Genomic DNA, 22,943 nt, shown 5'->3' with positions numbered 1-22,943 from the left:
GCCTCATCTCGCTGCAGCATCACCGAGGTGTGCCCAGCAGCACTCGCTGCTGCCTCCTGTCCCTCTCCTGCCCAGATTTTCGCCTTCCTGCCTGACGCCGCCTCGCCTCTGAGCAGGGAAGGGTCCCTCCGCTTGTGTTCCTACACGTAAGGCAGAAATGTATTTACACAGCCACAACTTTGAAATTAATACATTGGGAAGATGGGATGGAAGGAATTGCTGGGCAAACTGAGCTAATAAAAATATTAATTAGCATAGAGAAATCATTTGATAATTTCCATTTATGTATTTTTTTAATTATGCATTGCTTCCCTGACTGATAACCCCGCACCATTAGCGTGATCCATTTAGCTAGATAAACATATTACTTTGTAAGTTAATTAGTGTTCAATTACTATCAATTAGGACGTATTACTACCACCGATTCCATGTTAAGCAAGCAGATTCCACCGCTGTTAATTGTTTAAATTATTAAGGGTTGGAGCTGCCTGCAGCCCCTGGCCACAAGGTGCAGGTCGGTGTTCGCAGTGCTTGGGTGACCCTGGCTGCACCCGGGGCTGCCACGGCTCCTCCCTGAGCCTCCAGGTTTCTTTTCCTGGTGCTCCGAGTGTGACAATTTCGTATTATTCCATCTCTTAAGGAGTTGAAGCTGTGCTTTCCACATGCTCCTGGCATGCTGCAGCTTTCTGAACGTTCACAAATCAGGTCACAAAGAGTTTTTTCTTTGCAAGTGAAGTTTGGAGTAGCTGTGTGCAAGAAGGGAAGGGAAAGAAATGGGTCAGGCTCATCTCAGGTAATTTTGAGGCTTTCATAATTACTTAAAGAACTTCATAACAGAAGTTAGTATACCTCCAATCGGTGTGTCTGTCTCTTAGTGCCAGTACAGAGGGAAGCAGATTGCTGGGAAGTCCTTTCGGGGCAGTTAGCTGAGGTTTTAGGAGCAGCTGTGACAGCACCACCAGGGATCCGCCTTTGTGTGAAAGGGGGAAAAATGGTTCCATCAGTGCCAGACACCTTCAACACAGAGAAAGTCACATCCCGCCTTGAATAATTAGCGCCTGATGAAACTAATGAGGAGTGTGTGGAAGGCGTGCAGCGAGTGGCGATGTCTGCCCAGCACGGCACGGCAAGGCTGAGACCTGTGCTTTTGGGGAGATTTCTGCCCCCCTGAGGGACAAACCCATCCCATCCTGACCCATCCATCCCACCCTGTCCCATCCCACCCCATCCTGCATTTTGCTTTTACGGGGCCTGCAGCGCGGGAGCATCTGGATGGTGCCACCACTGCATGGGACATGCAGCCTGGTGAATTTGGGGGTCATTATGAGCAGCTGTGAACTGGCTGCTGATGCTCATATCTCCAGGGCACTTAACGAATGTGGTTCATCAACTTCATCATGGTTCTCCTGCCTTTTCTTAAACCTACCCATGCTGTGGTTGCTTGGGAGAGTGAGCCGGTGCCACTGTGCACAGAGGGCACTTGGTTAGCTTTTGGCTCCTGCAGGGTCAAAGCAGCACTGCTGAGGCTTTCCTGAAATGGGAAAAATGTTAAGAATGGGGTAAGTCTTTTCACTTCAGGTGTGGCATCCCAACCCTTCACGGGGCAGAGCTGCACTGCTGAGCTTGAGGGGGTCTCAAGTGGGACTGGGGGGACCTTTCCCTGGCCGCCCTGTGCCCACCGGGACATGCGCTGTATGGGGTGGGTTTTGTCAGGCTGCTTTTATTGTGTAGTGTTTGTTTTGCTTTGCTTTAATTAAATTTCTGGTCCTTCTGGTTGCCAAGGCAAGCTTTGAAACGCTCCGGCGGAGCGATGGTTTTATTGACTCTCTAGCAAATTATTGAAGCGTGGTAGGAAATTCTTGACACTTTCAACCTCAAGGTTCTCGGGAGAGCTTTTTGTTGTTTGTTTGTTTTTGTTTTTGCTTTCTTGCAAGTGTTTATTATAGCATTACCAAAAGAAGTGGAACTATCAGGAAAATTGATAGTAAGCAGCTCATCGGCAGTGGTGTGACAGGTAGCTCCACGGAAATGCCTCCTCTGATGCCACCCAAATCAGGCTGATTTCGCACAGTTTAGGACCTGACATGGATGACAGTTTTTCTTCAAACCTCCCACCCCTGTCAGAATGACTGAAAAACGTCTGTGGGTACACTGGGCAGACTTGAGAAACTCCACATAAAATAAGCCATCCTCTCCGTGCCCACGCATCTCCTTGTACCACGTTAAGAAACCTGGCTGGGGAGGTGAGCTTAAAGATTGAAACCGTGCAGTTTGTAAGGCAGAAGCTGCCATCCCCTTTAAGGCAGCCCCATGAACCACGTCTGTGCTTAGTGGCCCCTTTGATGCCATGCCTGCAGACCGGCTTCCCGGAGCATCTTTGCTCTCTCAGTGTGTGGAAACGCTCGCTCGTGGCTTGGTGCTGCAGGAAGCGGTCACTTCATTCATTGCAGATGCTGTTAACAGTGCAGTGGGTGGAGGAGAGGGTTGTAGAGATGCTGGTCTCTTCTTGCAGGCAGAATTTAAAAAAAAAAAAATCTTGAATTCTTGGGAGAATCGTGCTCTGTGGCTTTTTAATCAGAGACCACTTTTTTTTCAGGTGACCATTTATTGCACATTTGTCATAGTTCGGATGTTTAACTGCACAGCTCTTTATACAAAACTGCTGAGCCTGTGTCATGATGAAACCAGCTGGAATGGTGCCACGAGCACCTGAAGTGCTAGGAGTACTGCAAATAACTTTGACAGCATCTCCAGCTGGAGACCCAACAGTGGCGAGCACCTTTAATCCCTCTCTCTCATTGCCTTCATTCCCCAACGTGATCGTGAATGAAGTAATACCAGGACCGTGGACAGAGGTGTGAAAATGAAGTAATGTAGAGGGGGCTTTTGGGTCTTTGGGTGACCCCAGGGAAGGGAAATCCCCGGGGAGCAGCATGGCCCTGCCGTGCAGATGAGCGTGGACGCCTCGTGTCCTGCCTACACGCGGCTGGGCCGGTCAGATCCCGACACCTCGTGTCTGCAGGCTCGGCTTTGCAGAGGTAATGCTTCTCCATATGTATGTAAGTTGTATTTTACAAAATGTGATTATTGGTTTTGCAGCACACTCTGGGCTTTGGGAAGCGCGTCGTTTCTGTAACGAGCTGTGCTCGGCGTTGTTCAGCCTCCCGGAGCTCTGCATCGCTGGGGTTTGACGCAAGCCAGGGACAAAGGACTAAGTGAGCTTGGCTTCCACTACAGGCTGCAATTCCCTCTCAGGGCTGATCTTTCAAACTCGCAGCTGAGAGCACTCGCCCTCCCCAGCTCCCCAGCTTCCACGAGCGCCGAGCCAGGCACCCAGGGGCTCCCCCAGCTCTGGCATCCCTGGTCCCAGTGGTTCCTCCGAGCAGTTTGCTCTGCAGCTCGATGCAGAGTTCAGCACCCTCAGTAATGATTTCAGTGCTGGCTGTTTTAGCAGAGGAAAAAGAGACGTGAGGGGAAAAGGAAAAGGAGAGAGAAAGACAGGAGCAGGTGAGAGCACAGGTGGTCCTCTGAAAGCATTATGCATGGGGGGGAATAAGTGCTCGTGGCATAGCTGGGGACCTCAGGTGTTGCTCAGGGTAAATCCATCCCTGGGTGAGATGCCAAGAAGGAAGGGGAAATGAAGAGGGGATCTGGATGTAATGTCTGGTTGCACAGGGAGACACCTCGCAGCAGCAAGGAGGGCAGCCCTTTCCCCACACCTGCAGCACAGCAGCTTCATGGCCAGGAACCAGTCAAAGTTGCTCAGGGAAGCATCTGTTGGGCTGAAAAACGGAGAATTTGGGTGTGCATTGCTAAGTACTCTTTTGCAAGTGCATCTGCTGGTAAGGTCCCCGAGGGGGGTCTTGATGGAAGTAGGAAATGAGGGTCCCTGGGGGACAGGCGCTGCCCTTGCCCTGGGCCAGGCGTGTCCCCTGTGTGCTGCTCCCTGCAGCTGAAGGCAGCCAGGGCCTGTCCGGGTGTGGGACCGGGGTGACAGTGACACCCCCTGTGCGTGGCCCTGCTGCTGGGGGAGGACGAGGTGCAGGAGAGCGATGGGATGCTCCACGTGGGGCACCACGTTACCTCCTCGGGGTGACGCTGCCTTGGCACTGCAGCATGCAGAGAGGCACGGGCCCCAAACCTCCCGCCTGATCCCTCTCCAAACACAGCTCGGGGAGCAGATGGTGGAGCAGCGCTAGCTAAGTCCCAGCTTGCCTCCTTTTCTTCCTTGTTTTTCTCAGTGATGGTTAACCTTGTAAGATGCTGAAGTCTTTAACCATTAGTAGGCAATAAAAAGGGGCAGCTGAGTTGAATAACACCCACTAATCCCCTTCCAAGATGAGCTGGAGAGCAGAGCCACTGTGATGCTCAGGAGCTTATTCTGAGATGAGCACTTTGGAGGCTTTGAGAATTGCACGGTGTTGATATTTCATGAATAAATAACCCCCAGCAATATTTGTCACTGAATCTGCTTCATTAATGAGGGCCTGGAACAAAGGGGGAGGATGCGGAGCCGTGATGAGGTTGAAGAGGAGAGCATTTTGGAGTGAAGTGACACACACACAGGTGACAGGAGGTGGCACGGGGTGGGCACCACGGTCCTGTGCGGGAGCTGTGCAAGGTGTGGCGGAGAGCAGGGCTGCTGTGCCATGCTGCACGGACCCCTTGTGGTGTTATAACTTGTCAGGAGGGTAGGTTTTACCAAGGTGTGCTGTGTGATCGGCGGGCTCTGGCAGGGAGCAGAGTGCATTTCATTGAAAAATATCACCTGGGTGTCTGGGGGTGCCTGGAGGGCTGGGGAGTGAAGCACGAGTGTGCGAGTGTTCACGGGTGTGCGTGTGCTTGTGGGGAATCCGGTGTGAGAAACGAGGTCACTCGCACCTAAATGCCCTTTTGACGGTCCTTAATGCCTTCTTGGGGCTGGTGGGGAGCTGCCCCATCCTCCCGGCGTGCCAGACCCCATGGGGGTCTCCCATTTTCTCTACCTGGCTGTGGCACAGCACTAAGGAGCTTGGGCATGCAGGGAAATTTTGCTCCTCTGCCCTGCTCCACCTTTCTGTTACTTTTTGGATGAGGATACACGCCTTTCAGATCTCCCACTGCCTCCAGGTGTGTGACACAGTAAATACAACCTGCGTGGGGCATCGAGCATCCAGCTCCCCGTCCTCTCCATTCCAGGATCCCCTGCCTTTGGACAGCTTTCCAGTTGCCCACATGTGGTCCAGCCTGATGGGCACAGCAAGGCTCTGGTGCTGTGGCCATGCTCAGTAGGGGCAGAACCCTGGCAAAAAAAGTAGTCTGTTTTCCCCTAAACTATCTGGGAAACTGCAGGAGCGGGCACCCAAGTGGGGACCCTATCAGTATCGAGGGCAGGAGCTGGAGGGGAAGAGGCAGAGGGGCTGGGGATGCCCGGCTGGGGCTGGTGACATTTCAATGTGTGCCTCCAGCTGTGCTTCCCCACCTCCCAGAGACGTTAATATTTTAATGCTCTTAATGGCTCATTCAGGCTCCTCTGCGGTGATTCGTGATGCCAGGCACCGTTTTGGAGAGTGAGATTCCTGCTCCCCCCTCTGATTGCAGCAGGTGCGTGAGCCTCCCCATGTTTGTGCCTCCAGGCTGGAATTAAAGCCCAGTGCAGTCCCGATGTGCTCAGCATCCAACCCAGGTGGGGCTGAGCTTTCCGTGTGGCTGGTGGGGGAGTCATCAAGTTTTTATGTGGATTTTTTGGTTGATTTTTTTTATTTTTTGGTTAGTGAATAATATGCCCTTTCTCTCCCCACTTCCCTCCCGCAGAAATATGCGCCCTGATCTAATATATTCTGCCTTTCGCACTCCCTCACTTCGGAGGAGCTGCAAATTCTGGTGGGAACAGAGTGCTAATAGAAAAGGGCCTCTAAAGATATTTGAAACATGACCAAGAAAGGACAGAGGGAGATTCAGCTCCAAATATACTGGAAAATCTAGGAGATGGGCCAAGAGAGGGGGAATATGGGAAACGAGATAAGCAAAAGGGAAAAGTTAATTGGGAAGCATTAATTGGGGTGAAAGCGGGCAGTGCAGACAGTGAGTCCCGGCTTCTGGAATCCAAGAATTGCCTGAAAATCCTAAATCTGTCAGAACTCAACTTGAAAGCTGCTTCTTTTTGTTGGGTCTTCGGATGATTTCTGGCCTGCACGTTTGCAGGGGAACAAAAACTCAATTACGCCCTAAAGGCTCAGAAAGCAGAAGGCAAATTAAGGAAAAAACCCTCCTAATGATTGATTTATTTTTAAAATCTCATCGTTTTTATGCCAATCTCATTACCATTTTTTTTTTAAGGCCTGACTCATGCTTTTTCCAGCGCTGGGTGTTGGCAGGGCTGCGTGCGTGAGCGTGACGGCGGCTGTGTGCGCAGGGGCCCTCCTCTGACGGCTGGCGCAGCGCTGCTCCACCACCATCCTCGGGGACTGCTGAATATTCCTCCTCTGCCGTTCTGTTGCCAAGCGTGAGGTTTTTGAGTTAAAAAACTCCAAAACCAGAGCGTAGCAGCGGGCATCGAGTGGCCATGCGGGCTGTTCGGTGCCACTGGGAGAGCAGGGGAGGTGCCACAGGGCGGTGGCAGCGCCGCGTGGCTGCCGGCACTGCCTCGCGGGTGGTTTCAGGCTGGAAGGTCAGTGCTTATTTGCAGCCTCCTCTGGATAAAGATCTAATAAATAACCTGCGGAGGGCAGGTCCATCTCCATCAGTGACTTGTTCCCTGACCTTGGGTAAAGCGCTTCGTCTCCCACGCGTCGCTGCTGTCGGTGTCCGGATCCGGTGCCCAAGATGGGTTGCGGCAATGTGTTAATGCACGGAACATGCTCTGCAGATGACAAATACCTCGGAGATGCTCAGAGCTCTCAACAAGCATCTGCGTTCCCTTAGCAAGAACCCAGCACAAAATGCCGAGTACTTTGTCACAGACAAAATCTGCTGCGTGCGCAGCTCGGAGAGGCAGGGCTGGGAGCTTCTCAAGTCTTTATATGGCCACTGAATTCATCAGTGTTAGCGCTTCTCGCACATTTAAGAAAGACGTTTCAGAGCACAGCTGTGCCCGGGGTGTGCAGGGACGTGGTGGAGAAGCTGTGCCCAGACACCCCCAAACCCCACTGGGGTCCCCAGCCCCGCAGGCACGAGCATCCCCCAGCCACATCCCGGCAAGAAACCAAAGCTACGTTTTGTGTGGCTTTAAATCCTAAGGAACATCCCCACATGATGGATGGGGTGCAGGTGCTCAGGGGGGCTTGGCTCAGGTGTAAAACCTCCACGAGGAGTTTCGCTGTTGTGGATTCCCTGTTGGCTCGTACGGGGCTGGTTCCCCACTAGCAATACCAACCAGGCCCCTTGTAGCAGGCAGCTCGCACGGGAATGGCAGGCAGGTAGACCTGGCAACCTCAGAGCTGGCTGATTTTTCTCAAGGATGGCAAAGCTGTGCAGCAAATGAATTATGCAGCAAGGTCATCAAGCCTTCGTACTCTTGGCACACTTCCCCCGACCGAGTTTTGTTCCTCTCACGCCGTGGTTTTGCCAGAGCAGCCCTCCTCGTGGATGAGGTGCGGCACTGCCCCTGCCGCTGCCTCCCCGTCCCTCCCCGCCCTCTCTAACGGTGCCTTTTCTCTCCAAGGGAAGAAGCGATGCTGTCCACCTACTTCGAAACCATCAATGACTTGCTCTCCTCCTTCGGGCCGGTCCGGGACTGCTCCCGCAACAACGGCGGCTGCACCCGCAACTTCAAGTGCGTGTCGGACCGCAAGGTGGACTCGACGGGCTGCGTGGTAGGTACCGAGGCCGTCCCGGGGATGGGACCGAGGGGATGCTGCTGCTTGCTCTGGGCTGCACGCTGCGTACAGCAGATATTTTGATCCGTTTCTGAACACGCTCACATCTGACCAGACAGCCGGCTGCGCCCAGAGCCCTCTCAGACCCCAGATTTGGGGCAGATGCTCTGAGCTGTTCCCAGCTATCGATGCGCAGAGGGGTTTTGCCGTGCTTCTGAGCAGGCTGGCTCGGGGTCAGCACACCAGCCGGCTCTGACCCCTCTCCTGATGGCAACGGCACCGCTGCTTGGGGCGAGGAGTGAGCCTGAACCACGGGGCAGGGGGCAGAGCCTCAGGAAACTGCCAGGGGAAGCTGGAGCATCACGGCTCCATCTGCCCAGAACAAGACAAGGATTAGCACGGGGATGCTTGTACGCCTGCCCAGAGGGGAAATGCCATTGGAGGGGATCGCAGGGGATCACAGCACGGCACCAGCTGCCCCCAGCCCCTGCTCCACGGCCCCCAGCTCCCGCAGGCTGCGCCCGTCACCCCTGCCCGCCGCCGAGGCAGGAGTTAAGTGTCTCTTTATTTATTGAAGATGTTTATACACGGCAGCAGCCTGGAAAGGTCAGGCTGGAGTGGTGCCGTCTCCGGGGTGGCGTTTTCATTATCCCCTTCTCCGATTGCTTGTTAAGGCCATTTAGCACGGCAGCCTGATGTGTCACAGCAGCGCTCGGCCCTGCAGCGCCCGCGTCTCCTCCTTCCTATTCCTCCCCCTTTCGTGCTTTCTTTTGCCATTGTTGTTTTCTTTTGTTCTGGCCCTTTCCAGGGAGGGGCTCGCTTTCAGGCTTTTTTTTTTTTTTCCTTTTTCTCCTTTTTTTTGGGTGTCATTTTGCTCTGGAAACTAATGTGCCTCCCAGACACTGTCAGAAACAATCGGGGCTCTGATTGCCCTGTGCCGCTGGGAAGAGATGCCTCTTTTTAAAAGTCAAGATATATTAAGATAGAAATTGTCAATAAATTACAGGCCTAGCATTCACCGTGCCGGCACACAGAGCGGCAGAAATTGAAAACTGTGTCACTCAGGGAAAATAACCCCCCCTGCTTTTGTAATGGCTAAACGAGGCTGTATTTAAGGAGAACAAAACACGTCCGGCAGGAAGGCCGGGAGGAAGGAGCAGGGAGTCACCTCCTGCTGCTCCCCCAGGGCTGTGGGCTAGGGGTGCTGCTTGGGGCCCTGGGGGTGCCAGGGACCCCGTGCCCCCCATCACTCCAGACGGTCTCAGTGATGCCCGTCCCTCCTCGTGGCTCCTTTTACCCCAAAACCTGGGGACAGCAGTGCTGAGCCCCATAACGGAGGGCTGCTTTCATCCCCGACGTGATGCTGGGGGATTTAACGCAGCCCTCCCCGTGGAGACACACTGGAGCTGCTTTGCAAACGGCCTCACGCTCTGTTGCTTGGGAAATTGCCTTTCTCCCTAACATCCCACCTGCTGGTGTGGAGCTTCAGCAGGAGCCGGGCAGGGAGTTTGGGGATGCAACGGTGCTGGGGTGCAGCCACCTCGCCCCTGCTCTGCACCCTGCTGCTGTTCATGCAGGATTTTACACCCATCGGTGCCCTGCAGGTGCCCAGGAACTGCAGCACTGCAAGCAAATGTGGCTGCTTCCTGGGAAAAAAAAAAAAAAGCCAAAAAAAAAAAAAAAGAAAAAAAGCCAAACCCAGCGATTCCCCAATCCCGGCTCCCTACGGGCTGTGTTTGTGGCGCAGGGTGGGACTGCAGGTGGTGGGAGCCGAGTTTCTGACCCAGCCACAACCTTTGGCCGTGACCTTGAGTCCCCCCCGGCCCCGGTCTCGGTGCCAGCATCTCCTCCCCAGCTGCCTCCCCAAGCTGCGGGCGTGAGCTGGCTCTCCAGTGCCAGCAGGGATGGGGTCATTTGCTGCACATTTGCAGGGATGTCAGTTAGTTTTAAAGCTGAACTGCTGTGAACTCAATTTGCCAATTTGGTAAGTGCTATGGGCAATATCGGGATGTAATTTAATTAAACTATCCCCTTTTTATAGAGTTCAGGGAGCACTCGCATACTAATTTTAGCACTAGGTTTGCTTCGGCTTCACTCTGGACACTGCTTCTCAAATCATGACATGTTGTTAATCTTTACCAGTCAACAGTTTATTAATTTGCCCAGGACCACAGAAGTATATAATCAGTGGTTCATCAATCAAGGCTAAATCCAACAAATGTTCCAGGCAGGTACTGAGCATAAAATATACATGTGGGCTTGTAAGCAATTAATACCCACCAGAGCCGGAGCCTTGCAGCTCAACCAGGGAACAGCGCAAATCTCAAAGATTTCTTCTTCCTTTTATTTATAATCATCATCTGTTAGCAGCTCCTTCATGCCCTGAACACAGCTTCCAGTAATTCTGGGGAGCGAGGGCGCATTTATCTTAGGGCTTTTAGCGGCGCAGTCCCTGCCATTACCTAATTGTTTGGTTTTCAAGGGACACGTTTAAGACATCGGGGGCAAATGCTTGCAGATGTTGGCTGGGGACTCTCCTTGGGCTCCTGGTGGGGACACGAGCACGTCACCCTGGTAAGGCACCTGGGAGACCCGGGGCTCAGAGCCGCAGTCTCAGCACTGGGCTCTGTATGGGAAGGGTGATTCTCAGGGCTACGGCTGCTGGATTCCCACCGGGGTCTCTTTTTTCCCTCTTCTCATGTTTTTTTTTTTTCTGTTATTTTTCCTCGTACCCAGTAGATGGCATTAGTACTTAATGGTTTTCTGCGCTTCTTTACTTATCGGAGGATTTTTATTCCTTGCTTCATTTTCGGCAGTGTGAGCTGCCTCCTTGCTATACCTGTGGTTGGGATTGCTAACCGGAGCCTTGCCTCGGAGCCTGACTTTGCAACACAACAAAATAGCCCCCAGGCTCTAGGAAACGCCTCTGCTTCCATATTGTTGACAGGTCAGAGGAAGCCACGGGCATTTCCCAGGAAAACAAAATCCCAGAGAGCATCCCTAAATCCAGTGGCTCTGCTCTGCCCCTTGAGCACAGTGTGAGGGTTGTGCCATCGTCCAGGGATCCCAACAAGGCAGGAGGAGCTGTACAGGAGGAGCAAGTCAGACTTGGAGCACCATCAGACTGAGCTCCTGATAGCAAAATTCTTTTTCCTAATTTAAGAAAAAAAAAAAAAAAGTCCACAAGCACAATGTAATCTGCTCTTCTTCATGACCACGGGGTCAACCCATCAGGTAGGAGAGGGTTTGTCTCCACGGCATGCAGAAGGGAGATGGGCTCTTAATTACCTTGTGGCCTGTGCCGTGACACCCGTGCCGTGTCACTCCTGCCCTTCTTAGACATGGAAGGAAGAGAATTTGGCATGGTCCACACGGACGCGTAAGCCTTAGCTCAGCCTGTCTGGAGCTAATCCCTCTCTTTTGCTCTCTTCCGCATCAAAATGATGGGCTGCTCCCCGGCTGCTGCAAAGCGGTGCAGAGAAATGGCTTAATTTAGGAGTGTAACCACTCCACAGAGAAATGGGATTAGGAAGGAGGGAGCGGGCCAGGGCCTCTCCTTCCAGCACGAGCCACCCAGGGGCTTCCTGGGGACCGAGGGGAGCGGGGAGCTTCTGCAAAATGAAGCAGGTGAAGCCGAGCACTGGTGTTCTTTGGGGACACTGGGTGTCTGGGAGCTTCAGCCCAACCCAAAAACCAGAGCAGAAACCCCCATGCACAAATTCCAGAGTATATCGGTTCAAAACATCTCCTTCCTAGGAAGGAGGGGGAAATGTTTCGTTCCACCATTATCATCTGGAGCTTTATGTTATATATGACATTATCCCGGTGTACAGCCTGAAATAAAAACAAAATTAAGCAGTGGAAACTAAAACATTTCAACCTTGTCAAAATTAAACGCTTTCCTAATTTCCCAATGAATTTTGAGTTGTAATTGATGAAATCCCATAAAGCACTTAAGCTTCATCAAATCTGCATTTTCCGACAGACAATTGTTCGTTGAAAAATAAAAACTCATCCGTCCCTGCCTTAAGAGGCACCTAGCTAATTATGCAGAGATGCACAACACGCAGGGGAGGGAAGTGGGGAGGGGACGGCTCTGTTCTAATCCCTTTAAAGTTTAGCTGGCTCCTTGAAGCAGAAGATTGCTACTTATGCATATTGTGGATGGAAGCAGAAGCCCTCGGCGCTGAGATGGAGGCACTGAGGTGAGCTGGCGCTCTCTGCCCGTGCTGGAAAGAGGAAATTTAGGAGATAAAACCCCTTCTTCTCCTTCTTCTCTTGCTGTGACATTCTTCAGAGGTCACCAGCTAGCAGCAGCCCTCCGCTGCCCGGCAGGCTGGGATGCTTCGTGTGTCCTGGGCACATCACACCCACCTTGGGTCCTTGGCTTTGGTTGGGGTCACTGATATTGGCACGTAGCTTTGTGCCCTGGGGCCAGGTGAGGCTGTGGTTGAATTTCTGGTCTCCCAAAAGAGTTTTGGAGGTGCCAGGCTCTCCCATGCATACGGGAAGGGAAGCACCCCGACGGGCAGGAGCCGGCAGCATGCCCGAAATTGTGCTGTCAGGGTGCTCTGGGGACACGCCGAGGAGCCTGAGCAGCCTGTGGGACCTGCAGGACAGATGGGTTTGCTTTTCTGTGGCTACAGTAATGATTGATGGCCTTGGGATGGAAAAGGAAACAGGGAGAAAAGAGCAGGAAGATAATGCCTGTGATTTCAGCAAACAGCTGGAACGGTGCCCTGCGGGAAGGATGCTCCCTGCGGTGGGGCTCGGGGACAGCGAGGACATCGCTGCGCGGGGAGGCGAGGAAAGGAGAGGAGAGGGGCAGGCAGAGCCCCGAGGGGCCTCGGGTGCCAAGGGAGCGGAGGCAGAACGAGCCAAAGCTGTCTGGATATCCGTGGAGGGGCACAAAGGAGCGTGAGGCGTTTGTATGATTTCTGAGCTCCAACAAGCAAATAAAACACACGCCAGCGCGTAGCGTGGGGCTCATTAAAATGCTGGCACTTGCTGGTTCCTCGGCAGTGCCTCGGAGTAATGGTTTTGTTTCTCACTGGAGAGGCTCCTCAGTGCTGAGCAAGGATGTCTCTAACAAAGGTGGGTTCGTTAGGGCCCTTTTACACGCAGCAGATACTGGAGCAGCTCTGTTCCTCTGTCCGTCTGGCCAAGGAGGAGTTGGTCCAGTTGTGCTCTGACTGCCCGAGCACGTCACAGAGGGACTGGGGGCTGTAAATCCCACTCCTGGTGGCTGCGGGCACCAGGATGTCATTGTGGGGTCAGGTCCTCGTGTCTGGCCACAACTGCGGGGTCCCCCACGGGGTCCCCAGCTCGTGCCGAGGACTGGGAGCCTGTGTGGGAGAAGTCCCGGCTGCTGTCTCCGACAAAAAGGCTGCTGAAGTTGAGAAAACAGAGCGGAATAACAAAAAGGGCAGTTTGCTCTCTACTGGAACACTTTATTAAATATTTTTATTTATTTTTTTTAACTACAGAGAAGAAGAGCGGGGCTGTGAGAGCTGCCAGGCAGTGCCGGGGCAGCGCCGGCTCCTCTCGGCGAGGGGCTCGGTGCTGGTAATGAGGCTCCCGTTTTGTTTGCAGTGACCCCGCCGCCCGTCTCGCTGCTAATGAGCTTTGCGAACGAGAGAGAAAAGGAAGGGCCTTTGCTCGCTAACACAAACAGTGCAGGCAGATGTTTTCCTAAGAAACAATCTCGTTCAGGATGCGGTGGGTTCTTGCTTTCTGCCCCTCGGAGAGGGGCTTCCTCCCGCCGTGCCTGCCCTGGCTTGGCTGGGGACGGTGGCAGTGGGCAGGGGCTTGGTGCAGGGTCCTGGCAGGAGGTGGCCACGCGGTGATGTCCCATTGGGGTGACGGTGTGGGGCATGGGGATCCCGTTTGGTTTTACACGGCCTGAGGACACCCAAGCACATGCAGGCAGGGCTCCTGCGCCCTCTGCCTCTCCGTGCCACCTCGGTGACTTCATTTAAAAGGGTAAAAAGCACACTGCTCCGAAAACCAGGTAAAAATAGCACTTATTCAGCATCTCTGCTCCCTGGGTGCACTCAGAGTCTGGCTGGCTGACTGCAGTGACAATAATCAGGACCTCGGGGCTCTGCCCAGCACGGACAAGGAGGAAGAGCCGAAGTTGACCCGTGCACAGCAAAATGTGCGCCCAGCTGCCATGGGCTCTGCCTTCACAAACCTTTGGGCAGCATCAGGGCTGCGGCTTTGTGGCTGTGGGTCTGCACAATCTGTGTTATCCATGATAATGCATGGGAAGACAAGAAGCTCGGTTTTCTTTCCAGTCCCAGGAGCAGTTTTCAGGGTGAGCCATCACCACAGAGAAACCACTTCGTCATTGTGGTTGGACTTGATGGTTTTGAAGGTCTTTCCCAACCTAAACCATTGCTGTGTGGTCCAAGTGGTTCTGCAGGACAGCAGAATTACATCGGGACGGTGACATCTTCTCCATGGCTTTCCATGGCAGTGGTGAGCTGGGCTCTCTCCCCACCTCCTCTTTGCTCTCCGCATCTCTCTAGCACCAAACCCACTTCCCTGGCTATGAGGTTCATCCCCTTGCTGGTCTGATCTTGGGTGTCTTGGTGCCAGCATCACAAGCCCTGCCGACCCAACAGAGAAATCCTTTGAGCAGCAGCCGATGGTGGTGGGCTCCCTCTGCTCTCCTGAGGAAAAGGACAGCTCCTGTTTCGGTGCGGGTGCCAGGGCCACCTCGTGCCAGCTTCCCCGACGGAGCGAGGCGGGACGTGTCACCTGCCACTGCCCAGACAGAGTTATTGGCTGAGGAACTCATTGATTTTCTAATCATTTTCAGACGCAGCCCCCCATCCTGTGTCACTGCCAAGGCGGATCACAAATTGAACTGCAGCTGAATTGATGTGGGATTGATTAAAGCTCTCAGTAATTATTGGTTCTCTGCTGCCCAAGCCAGACAAATCAATGTCAGCAATAACAGATATGGTCCTGTACCGAAGCCCAGAAAACACAGAGCGAGGGCTGGTTTTCTGAGTCCACCCGGGAGCCCAGTGCAACCCTCCAGCTGTGCTGGGGAAGTTGCTTTTTTTTTTTCCATTCCCAGCTTTTTCTGGGTAATTCCTGACTCTCAGCCTGTGGGCAAGAACATCGGGGCACCCAAATGGGATTTACCTTTCCCTCTGCCCTGACCTTTCCGTGGGACATCCACACTGCAAATCCTCTGCTCCGACACGGAGATCTGCAGTGAGGTTTTACCGTGCCAACTCATCTCTCCGTCCATTTGTGCACCCCTGCTTTCTGCTAGCGCCACCGGTCCTGCAGGGGAAGCACAGGCCAAAACCTGCAGCCCCCGGGGCTGCCTCTTGCCTCCCCTGCCTTTTTGCCCGTTTGTTTTGCTCGCTGTCCTTGTCATCTTCTCCCCAAAGCTGGGGAGCTCCATGCTGCAGCCCAGCAGCTGGCTGGAGGGCCAGAACAGGGCTGGATGCGGAGGTGCTTTTCCTTTGCACGCTTCGTGCTGAGCTATTTGCATGCCATAATTAATGCGTATTAGGATGCATGATTACAAACAGAAATGAAGCGTGCTTCCTGGTGATTAAAAACCAAATGGGAGGGATATCCCAAGGGCTCGCCTCCAGCAGAGCAGGGTAAAGCAGGGAGAGCCCTCGGTGACCCACTGACACCGTCCCGGGGAAGGAGCCATCGTCATCCTCTGCAGCCTGGGGGAGATGCTGAGCGCAGAAGAGCTGTGGCTGGTCCCCTGGCTGTGCTCCCGTAGCTCCTGTTGACTCCAGCTCCTGTCAGCTCCCTCCAGCATCCTGCTGGGTGTCCCAGGAGGTCCAGCAGGGACTTGGGCAGAGCCCTTCTGGGACACGCCGGCCCTGGGAGCGGAGATGTGGCCGCAGAGCCACACGTCCTCGGGGAGATGCGTCTCTGCCCATCCGCGCAGCCCTTAGCGTCCCACGGGGCCTGCGGGCTGGGAGGAGGCTGCGGGAGATGAGCGTGGGGTACAGGGAGTCACAAACACCCTTATCCCCGTCCTGTTTCCCAGGCAGCTCAGCAGAGAAAAGCACAGCTTGTTCCAAGCCCCCCCCTTCATATTTATTCTGGTTCCGCAGCCAGGCGGCTTCCTGCCCCCGTGCCTCCTGCCGTGCCGTGCCGGGGCCGTGCTGCTGCTTCCAGGGCTGCCCCTCGGGGCCTGTCCTCTCGCCTCTCAGGGACAGCAGCACCGTGGGGCCGGGTCCTTCGCTGCCACATCCCCTGGCTACAAATCCTCATGCCTCGCCATGTCCCCTCGCCCCTGCTTCTCACCGTACCGCTGCCTGCGAGGATGCTGCCGGTGTCCTGGCGAGCCTCGGGGCTGAGGGCTCGGGGCTGTGGGACATCAGGGAAGGATGAGGTGCGCTGAGAGGTGGAGGGAACCTTCTCCAGGCTGGGCCAGACCTCCCCGGGGCACTTCTCCGGTGTCCCCTGTGAGCATTTTGCTGCTCGGCAGCCAGGAGCCAGGCTCAGCAGCTGTCTGCTGCCAGCACCCTGCCTGTGGCAGCAGACACAGGGTCCGGGGGCTCCTGAACTTTTATTACTATGTACGGCGTTCTGCTTGCACGGAAAATTGATTTTCTTTTTTAAGCACGAAGTATAGTGGTTTTATAACCTTTCTGCCGCTTGGCAGAGGCCATTTATAACCTGCCTTCATCGCTACCTGAACAAGCTCCGGTCTAACTCATCTTCAAGAAATTCCATAATGCATTTTTAATTGCGAGCTGTTCCTCAGCAAGATTTATTTATTTTTTCAAGGACTGGCCTTTTTGTTGTTGTTTGTGCACGCGCATGCTTGGCGAAAAGGGATAAATAACGGGAGGGGAACAGAAGAGGGCTTTAATCTGGGCGACAATTTATTGATGGCGTTTGCTGCCTGCTGGCTTTTATCTTTTGGGACAAGGAGAGCCAGCTGGGGAACTAAAATTAAAACCCAGGAGCAGATCCTTGCTTCTGTGAATCAGCACGCTTCTTTCGACTGAGGGAAGACGTTCCAAGTACTCGGGGCTGTGCTCCTGGCCTCCCTGGTCCTTCCCCCACCACGGCCCAGTCCTCGCCACGGCTGCCTTATCCCAAGGGAGGCAGCGAGGTAAATTTGGAGACGATGCCCAGGCAGGTGGGTATCAGCCACTGGCATTGCCAAGCACTGATGTGTTTTTTTGGGTTGTACAGAACTCCTTGATGTCCCAGAGGAGCAGACAGTGAATGCAGGGGGTTTTTCCAGCATGCTGCAGATCAGATCACCAGGCTTACCCCAGGCTGGCTCAAGGCTTCGTCCTGAGCCAGACAAGGGCAGGTCCAGCCGTGTAGCTCTGCTGCCACAGGGGCTCCATCCCTCTCCAGATGTGCTTCTTCCCTCTCCTCGCCCCCTCTGGCCCTTGGGTGGGTTGTGGGCAACCACCCAGCTGTGGCCCCAGGTCCCGTGGGGTCCCAGGGTGACCTCTCCGTGTGCCCTCCCGTTGCAGTGCCCCGAGGATCTCCGCCCCATGAAGGATGGCACCGGCTGCTACGACTACTCCAAGGGCATCGACTGCTCGGACGGCTTCAATGGCGGCTGCGAGCAGCTCTGTCTGCAGCAGACCCTCCCTCTGCCCCACGACCCCTCGTCCAGCACCATCTTCATGTTCTGCGGGTGAGTCCCCTGCCACGCTCCCATTTCTCCCCTTCCCAGCTAAATAACCCCGTTCCCTTCCCCATCATCGCCAACCCTCCTGCTGTGCCTCCCATCCCTACTCGCAGCCGAGCTGGGTGCCCGGCAGAGAGGCTCTTTGTGGATCCAGCTTGCAGCAGCCACTTGGTTTGCCTACAGAAAAAAGCAAACAGGAGTGCAAGAAGCTGGGTGAGCAGATGCACCCACCTCATCTCCCCCACTGAGCCCATGATGGTACGGTTCGCTCTGTGACTCACCACCAATGTACCCCGAAATTGTACGTGGTGTGTTGGAGGGGGAAGGTGGAGGACTTGCTTTCTTGAAAAGCTGCTTCCCCCCCACCCCTTGTGACTCTCTTAAAATAGAGCTTCATCCCTGATTTTGGCCGGGATCCTATAATCCTACACGGTTTAGCATTTGCTCTCAGGAAAATCTCCCCGGCTGCGGCGTGCCCTGCGGTGATTGTTGGCTGCAGAAGCTGCCATCCACCACCTGCACCAGCCTCATGCTGCATGGTGCCAGCACTTCGCAGGAACCCCCCTCAGGGCAAGGATTAGGGGGCAGGAGGGCAGCAGGAGCCCGTCTGAGGAGGAATTGCCCCTGAGGTGGTGCAGAAGCACGGAGGGGAGCGGGCGGGCGTGCAGCTCCGAGGGGCACCCACCAGTCCCAGCGCTGCAGGTGCTGCACAGACCTCCTGCAGCGCTCCCCAGGGAGGAGCTGCCCGTGTCAGAAAGCTGCTCGCTTTCTTTTCTCCTGTATTTTTGCTTCCTCTCTATTATTGTTTAGCAGCACAGAGAGGCTGAGTCACCAAGAGAGAGCACGCTGCCTCCACAGTGCCTGGGAGGGGGTTGGAAATCCATACGGGCACAGCAATCTCTGCGGAGAGGGTCGGGAAGCCTGGGGACATTGGGTGGTCTCCATCTGAGCCCACAGCAGGCACCAGCAGCAGGGCTGGGATTTCAGCTGTCTGACTGCGAGGACAGAGAGTTTTTCCCTTGCTTTTTGTCTAATCCCTTCTCAAGGCAGAGCTGCACGGCGGGGACAGGCAGAAGCACAGCAGCCAGGCGGGAGTTCCACTTGCGGTGGACAAACGCAGTGGGGGAATGGGAGAGGGGCACAAAGCCAGGCAGCTGTGGGATTGAGGTTATCAGAGCACTGCCACAGCAGAGGGGAAGGGGCAGGCAGGGGACGTGGAAGTTCCTCATTGCCTGGGAGCTGCAGTGCCAAGGGAAAGGCAGAAGAAGGGGAGGAGAAGGAGGGGAGCAGCACGAGCGCACGCAGACGCTGCCACTGATCGCTTTGGTGTCTGTAGCTGAATCACATCCCTGCTGCCTGCCTCAGTTTCCCTCGCTGTACGTGGAAGATAAGTGTCTGCCTTGCCCACAAAGTGCTTGAAAGCAGGACCGAGGAACAAAGGAGTAGCCATCTGGAGCTGCGTCCTTGCAGGAGGGCACTGATGTGACAGAAACGGGGAAGCAGCTCCAGATTTTGCTTTGCCTGAGGAACATCAGAGCCTGCACCACAGCAGCAGCAGGGGGCTGGGGCTGCCTGTAAGGACGGAGCAGATGATGTGTGGTGGGCTCAGCTCAGCTCTGTGGCATGGGGGCAATTCCCAGGCACAGGGCTCAGGCATTATGGGGTTGCCCTTTTGCTTCTGGGAAAGCCACTGCGGCTGTCAATGGTTCCCAGGGCTGTCTGTGGGGCTGGAGCACTGCTCTGGCTGTCCAGGAGTAGCCAGGATTAATGCCCAGCCCAGCACTCACCTGCTGCAGCTCTCCCCAGCACAGGACTGCTGGAGGTGGCTGTGTTTTGGTGTCCTCGGAAAGCCTGCGCCCCTGCAGGGCACAGCACCAAGCGGCACCACGGTGTCCCTGGCTGGGCTCAGCGCCTGTCCCCTGCTCATCCCACAGGGTTAGGGTTAAGGTTAAGGTTAGGGTTAGGATTAGGGTTAGGGTTAGGGTTAGGTTTAAGGTCCCTCTGACATGGCTCGTGGTGCCCACAGGTGCGTGGAGGAGTACAAGCTGGCCCCTGACGGCAAGTCGTGCCTCATGCTGTCCGACATCTGCGAGGGCCCCAAGTGCCTGAAGTCGGACGCCAAATTCAACGACACGCTCTTCGGGGAGATGCTGCACGGCTACAACAACAGGAGCCAGCACGTCAACCAGGGCCAGGTGTTCCAGATGACCTTCAGGTATGGCCCGGCTCCACGCCTGGTTTTGGGCACATCGGGGTGGGCAGACGGGACCAAGCTCCAGCAGTGCAGAGACAGCAGCGCCGACACGTTCCCTGCCAGACACACGGGGAGGAGAGCAGGGGGACACCAAGCCCCTGGGGTTTTCCCACTCATCCACCCTTCCCGCAGGCAGCAGTGTAGGGCTCTCCTGTGGGGCTGCTGTCTGTCTCCTTGGCTGAGGTCTGATTGTCCTTGATGGGCTTTTCCCTGCCTCATTGTCCCATCTCTTCCCGGGCGCTGCTATCTTCCATCTCCACATCTTGCCATGAGCTCCGCCGTTTGCTCATCTGTAGCATGGAAAAGCATTTCCCTTTGCATGTTCTCAGCCTGTGCGAGCAAATTGTATTCCGTGCCCGAGTCATAGCACCGGGAGAAGCTGTGGCTGTGGATAATAAGAAATGGCACCAGCAGAGTGAGGCGGGTAAATCTGACACAAGCCCGGGCAGCCCCACAGCGCGGGGCGCTCGCAGGCTGCGTCCTGGGTGCGTCGGGAGAGCAAAGAGGGGGGGGAGCAGCTCTGAGCTGCTCACGGCTTTGCCACTCAGTGCTCACAGAGCAGAGTTTGCTTAATCACTGAATGCAGGGCTGGAGAATTGGCTGATTTGTCTATTTTTCTTCAGAATGCAGCCACGTTTTGTTCGGGTGCAAACCAAGGCGGGCCTGTGAACTTCATCACACCTGTGCTGAGGGGCGTCGGGAGAGGCCCCAGCGAGGACCCTTACCCCGTATCCCACCCAGGCCCAGCTCTTCCTTGCACAGCACCTGCAATGCACAGAGGTTTTTTTTTCCCTTTTCAGGCACTGAGAGCTCACTGCTGTGCTTTTTGCTGAGTTGCGGGTGCCCATCACCTCTGGCCACGCTGCTTTTCTGGGCTCTTCCTCCCCAGCAGAGTGTGAAAGCCTTCCTAGCTAGGAATTCACACTGAACTCTGTCCTTTTGCTCTGGGGATGGCAGATGAATTACGGGCTCCACCAGCACAAAGGCACGCAGAAAGCAGCAGCCAGCAGAGTGCTCGGAGCCAACAGATCCACAGCCTTTGCTGGAAGTGAGAATTGACAGCATGCAAAGGCAATTTTTTCCAGTAGGCTCCTCTCTGCCTTGCCTCCCTCCCATGCTGCAAGCATCTGTGGTCCTTCCGAGCGCAGCCAGGGCTGCGGAGCTGACATTTTCCATCAGCTGGGAGGCTGAGCGGGTCCGAGGGCTCCCCGCACTCCCCCCCGTGTAGCACGATGGTGCTGGGGGCTCTGCCAGCGAGGGGCCGTGCGGTGGGAGCCGGGTCCTCAGCGCGGCCAACGGGGCTTTCATTGCCTGCCATCAGCTGGGGGCTGCTGCAGGCTCTACCAGACCTGGGGGCAGGAGAAAACAGCTCTGCACCACGAGCAACCTGCAGAATGACCCCAAAGGAGCGGGCTGGAGGGGGCTGAACCCAGCAGTGCCGGGTGGCGACGAGGAGGGCTCCCCGCATCCCCCCCACAGCCCCGTGCGCCGGAGGGCTCGGCGGCAGGAGCACCATTACATCATCTGCTAACAAGGGAAGAGAAGGAGGTTAATGGAGAAGAAATTATTAACTAAAAGATGTAATTTGCCTCTGATTTTCATAGATATTCAAGAACCTCTCTGAGCATTAAGACACCAGCTGTTAGAGAAGCCCTTAATTTGGTGCATTTGAAACATAGCAGGAAGCTGCCTAATACCAGGGATTAAAAGCCTGTTTCTGCAAAGTAGGAGCAAGAACCTGCTATCAGAACAAGGGGCTGAGTATTTTAGAGGGATTTATAACCACTGGGATCCTTTAGCTATGCAGATGTGACAGTCCCTTGAATGGTGTCTGCTTCCCATGTTGCCGCATCTTCAGTGTCTCTAATAAATAGGATATTCACCATCCGCCAGGCGTGCCAGCATGGGGCTGGGAGGAAGCCTTTGTGCTGCTAACAGCGGTGTCTCTTACACGCTGTGGTGGGCAACGCCTAGCAGTTACAGCACTGTCCCCATCCCATCGGGGCTGGGCGCTCCCTTTGTCACCCAGCAGCCTGCGGTGCCGATGGCCCCTGATGGCCGCAGCACGGGGACGGGGCTGGTGGAGCAGCGGTGGCTTTATTTTGCCCTGGAGGCTCTGAAGGATGGGGTTGGCACCTTCAGGACACAGCAGGCAGGGTGTTTGGTGAGGCAGTTGGGTGTTTGTGAAGCGGGGCAGCCGCTCAGATGTGTCTGTCCCTGCTGGCGTGTGCTGGACGTGCCCTGTGCCGACACCCTGTACCGACACCCCGTGCCGTGACACCGTGCCGGGACCCGCAGCCTGTCCCTGCCCCGTCCCTGTCCCTTTGTGCTGGTGTCAGGCAGCTCTGCCTCCAGCTCTCTGGGTGCTGAGCTGGCTCGCTAGCTGTTAATTAGCCCTGTGGTGGTTGCGTTGCTCACCCGACCTGCTGGAGAAGCCAGTGTCAAGGTTTCTTCGTGGAGGAGCTCTCCGCACCGCTGCTGCTGTCGCCGTGTCACCGCCAGCACCTCCCTCCCCTGCTCGGGGCTTTATTTTAGGTCGGGGATGATGTTTTGGTGTGGTGATGGAGCAGGAGCTGTGCCCCATTACCACCCCTCGCTCCTTCCCCTGCAGCTCTCCCGTTCAGCTCTGCGCTCATTCAGAGCCGCCCGCTTTTTCTGGGTGCCTCTTTCTTTTCTTTTTTTCTTCCCATTTTTTTCTTCTCTTTGGCAAAGTGCCCTGAAATATTAATAACTAAATGGGATCGGAGCTGATCTATTCCAGTCACACCTCTGGGTTTAGCCGGGAGGCTCAGCACTGGATCCAGCTTGCTAAGGACTAGATTAGAGCTGTTTTCCCCCACTGCCTCGCGGTGGGGCAGAGCCCAGGCTCCACGGTGCCCAAATCACCGGGGGATTATTTTCCAAATGGGTTGTTTGTTAGTTCCTTATCTGTTTTGTGCTGCCTCTTTGCCACGAGGGAATAGAGATTTTTTGTTTAAGTGCTGTTGGCGGTTTCAGCCTGTTGCTTTTACGCCGTTAATATGTAGGAAACCCAAATTACTACCCGTGGAGCCAGCTTTACTCGCTAGCTTATTACCGCACGGCGCATGGGATGCCGGAGCCCACGCGACTCGCACAGCGCAGCCCTCCTGGGGGCTCTCGCTCCAGCTCGCCCTGCAAAACAGGGGAGCCCAAGCCCCCCCCCCCCCAAGCAGGGATACACTGAAGCCAGGGATTTTTGGGGTGCTGGGGAAAAAAGTGGCTGAAA

At 55.1% G+C, this 22,943-nt stretch overlaps 1 protein-coding gene across 15 annotated transcripts in view; it reads left to right on the top strand.

Moving 5' to 3' along the window:
- The window catches only part of ASTN2 (astrotactin 2), a 324,948-nt gene that overhangs the window by 170,574 nt on the left and 131,431 nt on the right, over window positions 1–22,943 (top strand). For all 15 annotated transcript variants that reach the window (XR_011089090.1, XM_068656627.1, XM_068656614.1 and 12 more), the window contains 3 exons: window positions 7,643–7,793; window positions 17,282–17,448; window positions 19,469–19,657. Coding sequence is in view for 14 of the 15 variants with exons in the window: in XM_068656627.1 (XP_068512728.1) it covers window positions 7,643–7,793; window positions 17,282–17,448; window positions 19,469–19,657 (507 nt within the window). In the remaining variant the exon portion in view is untranslated. The remainder of the gene's footprint in view (window positions 1–7,642; window positions 7,794–17,281; window positions 17,449–19,468; window positions 19,658–22,943) is intronic.

This window comes from Anas acuta, chromosome 20, assembly GCF_963932015.1.
Source record: "Anas acuta chromosome 20, bAnaAcu1.1, whole genome shotgun sequence".
NCBI classification, from domain to species: domain Eukaryota; kingdom Metazoa; phylum Chordata; class Aves; order Anseriformes; family Anatidae; genus Anas; species Anas acuta.
This window is presented reverse-complemented; position numbering and strand designations above follow the sequence as displayed.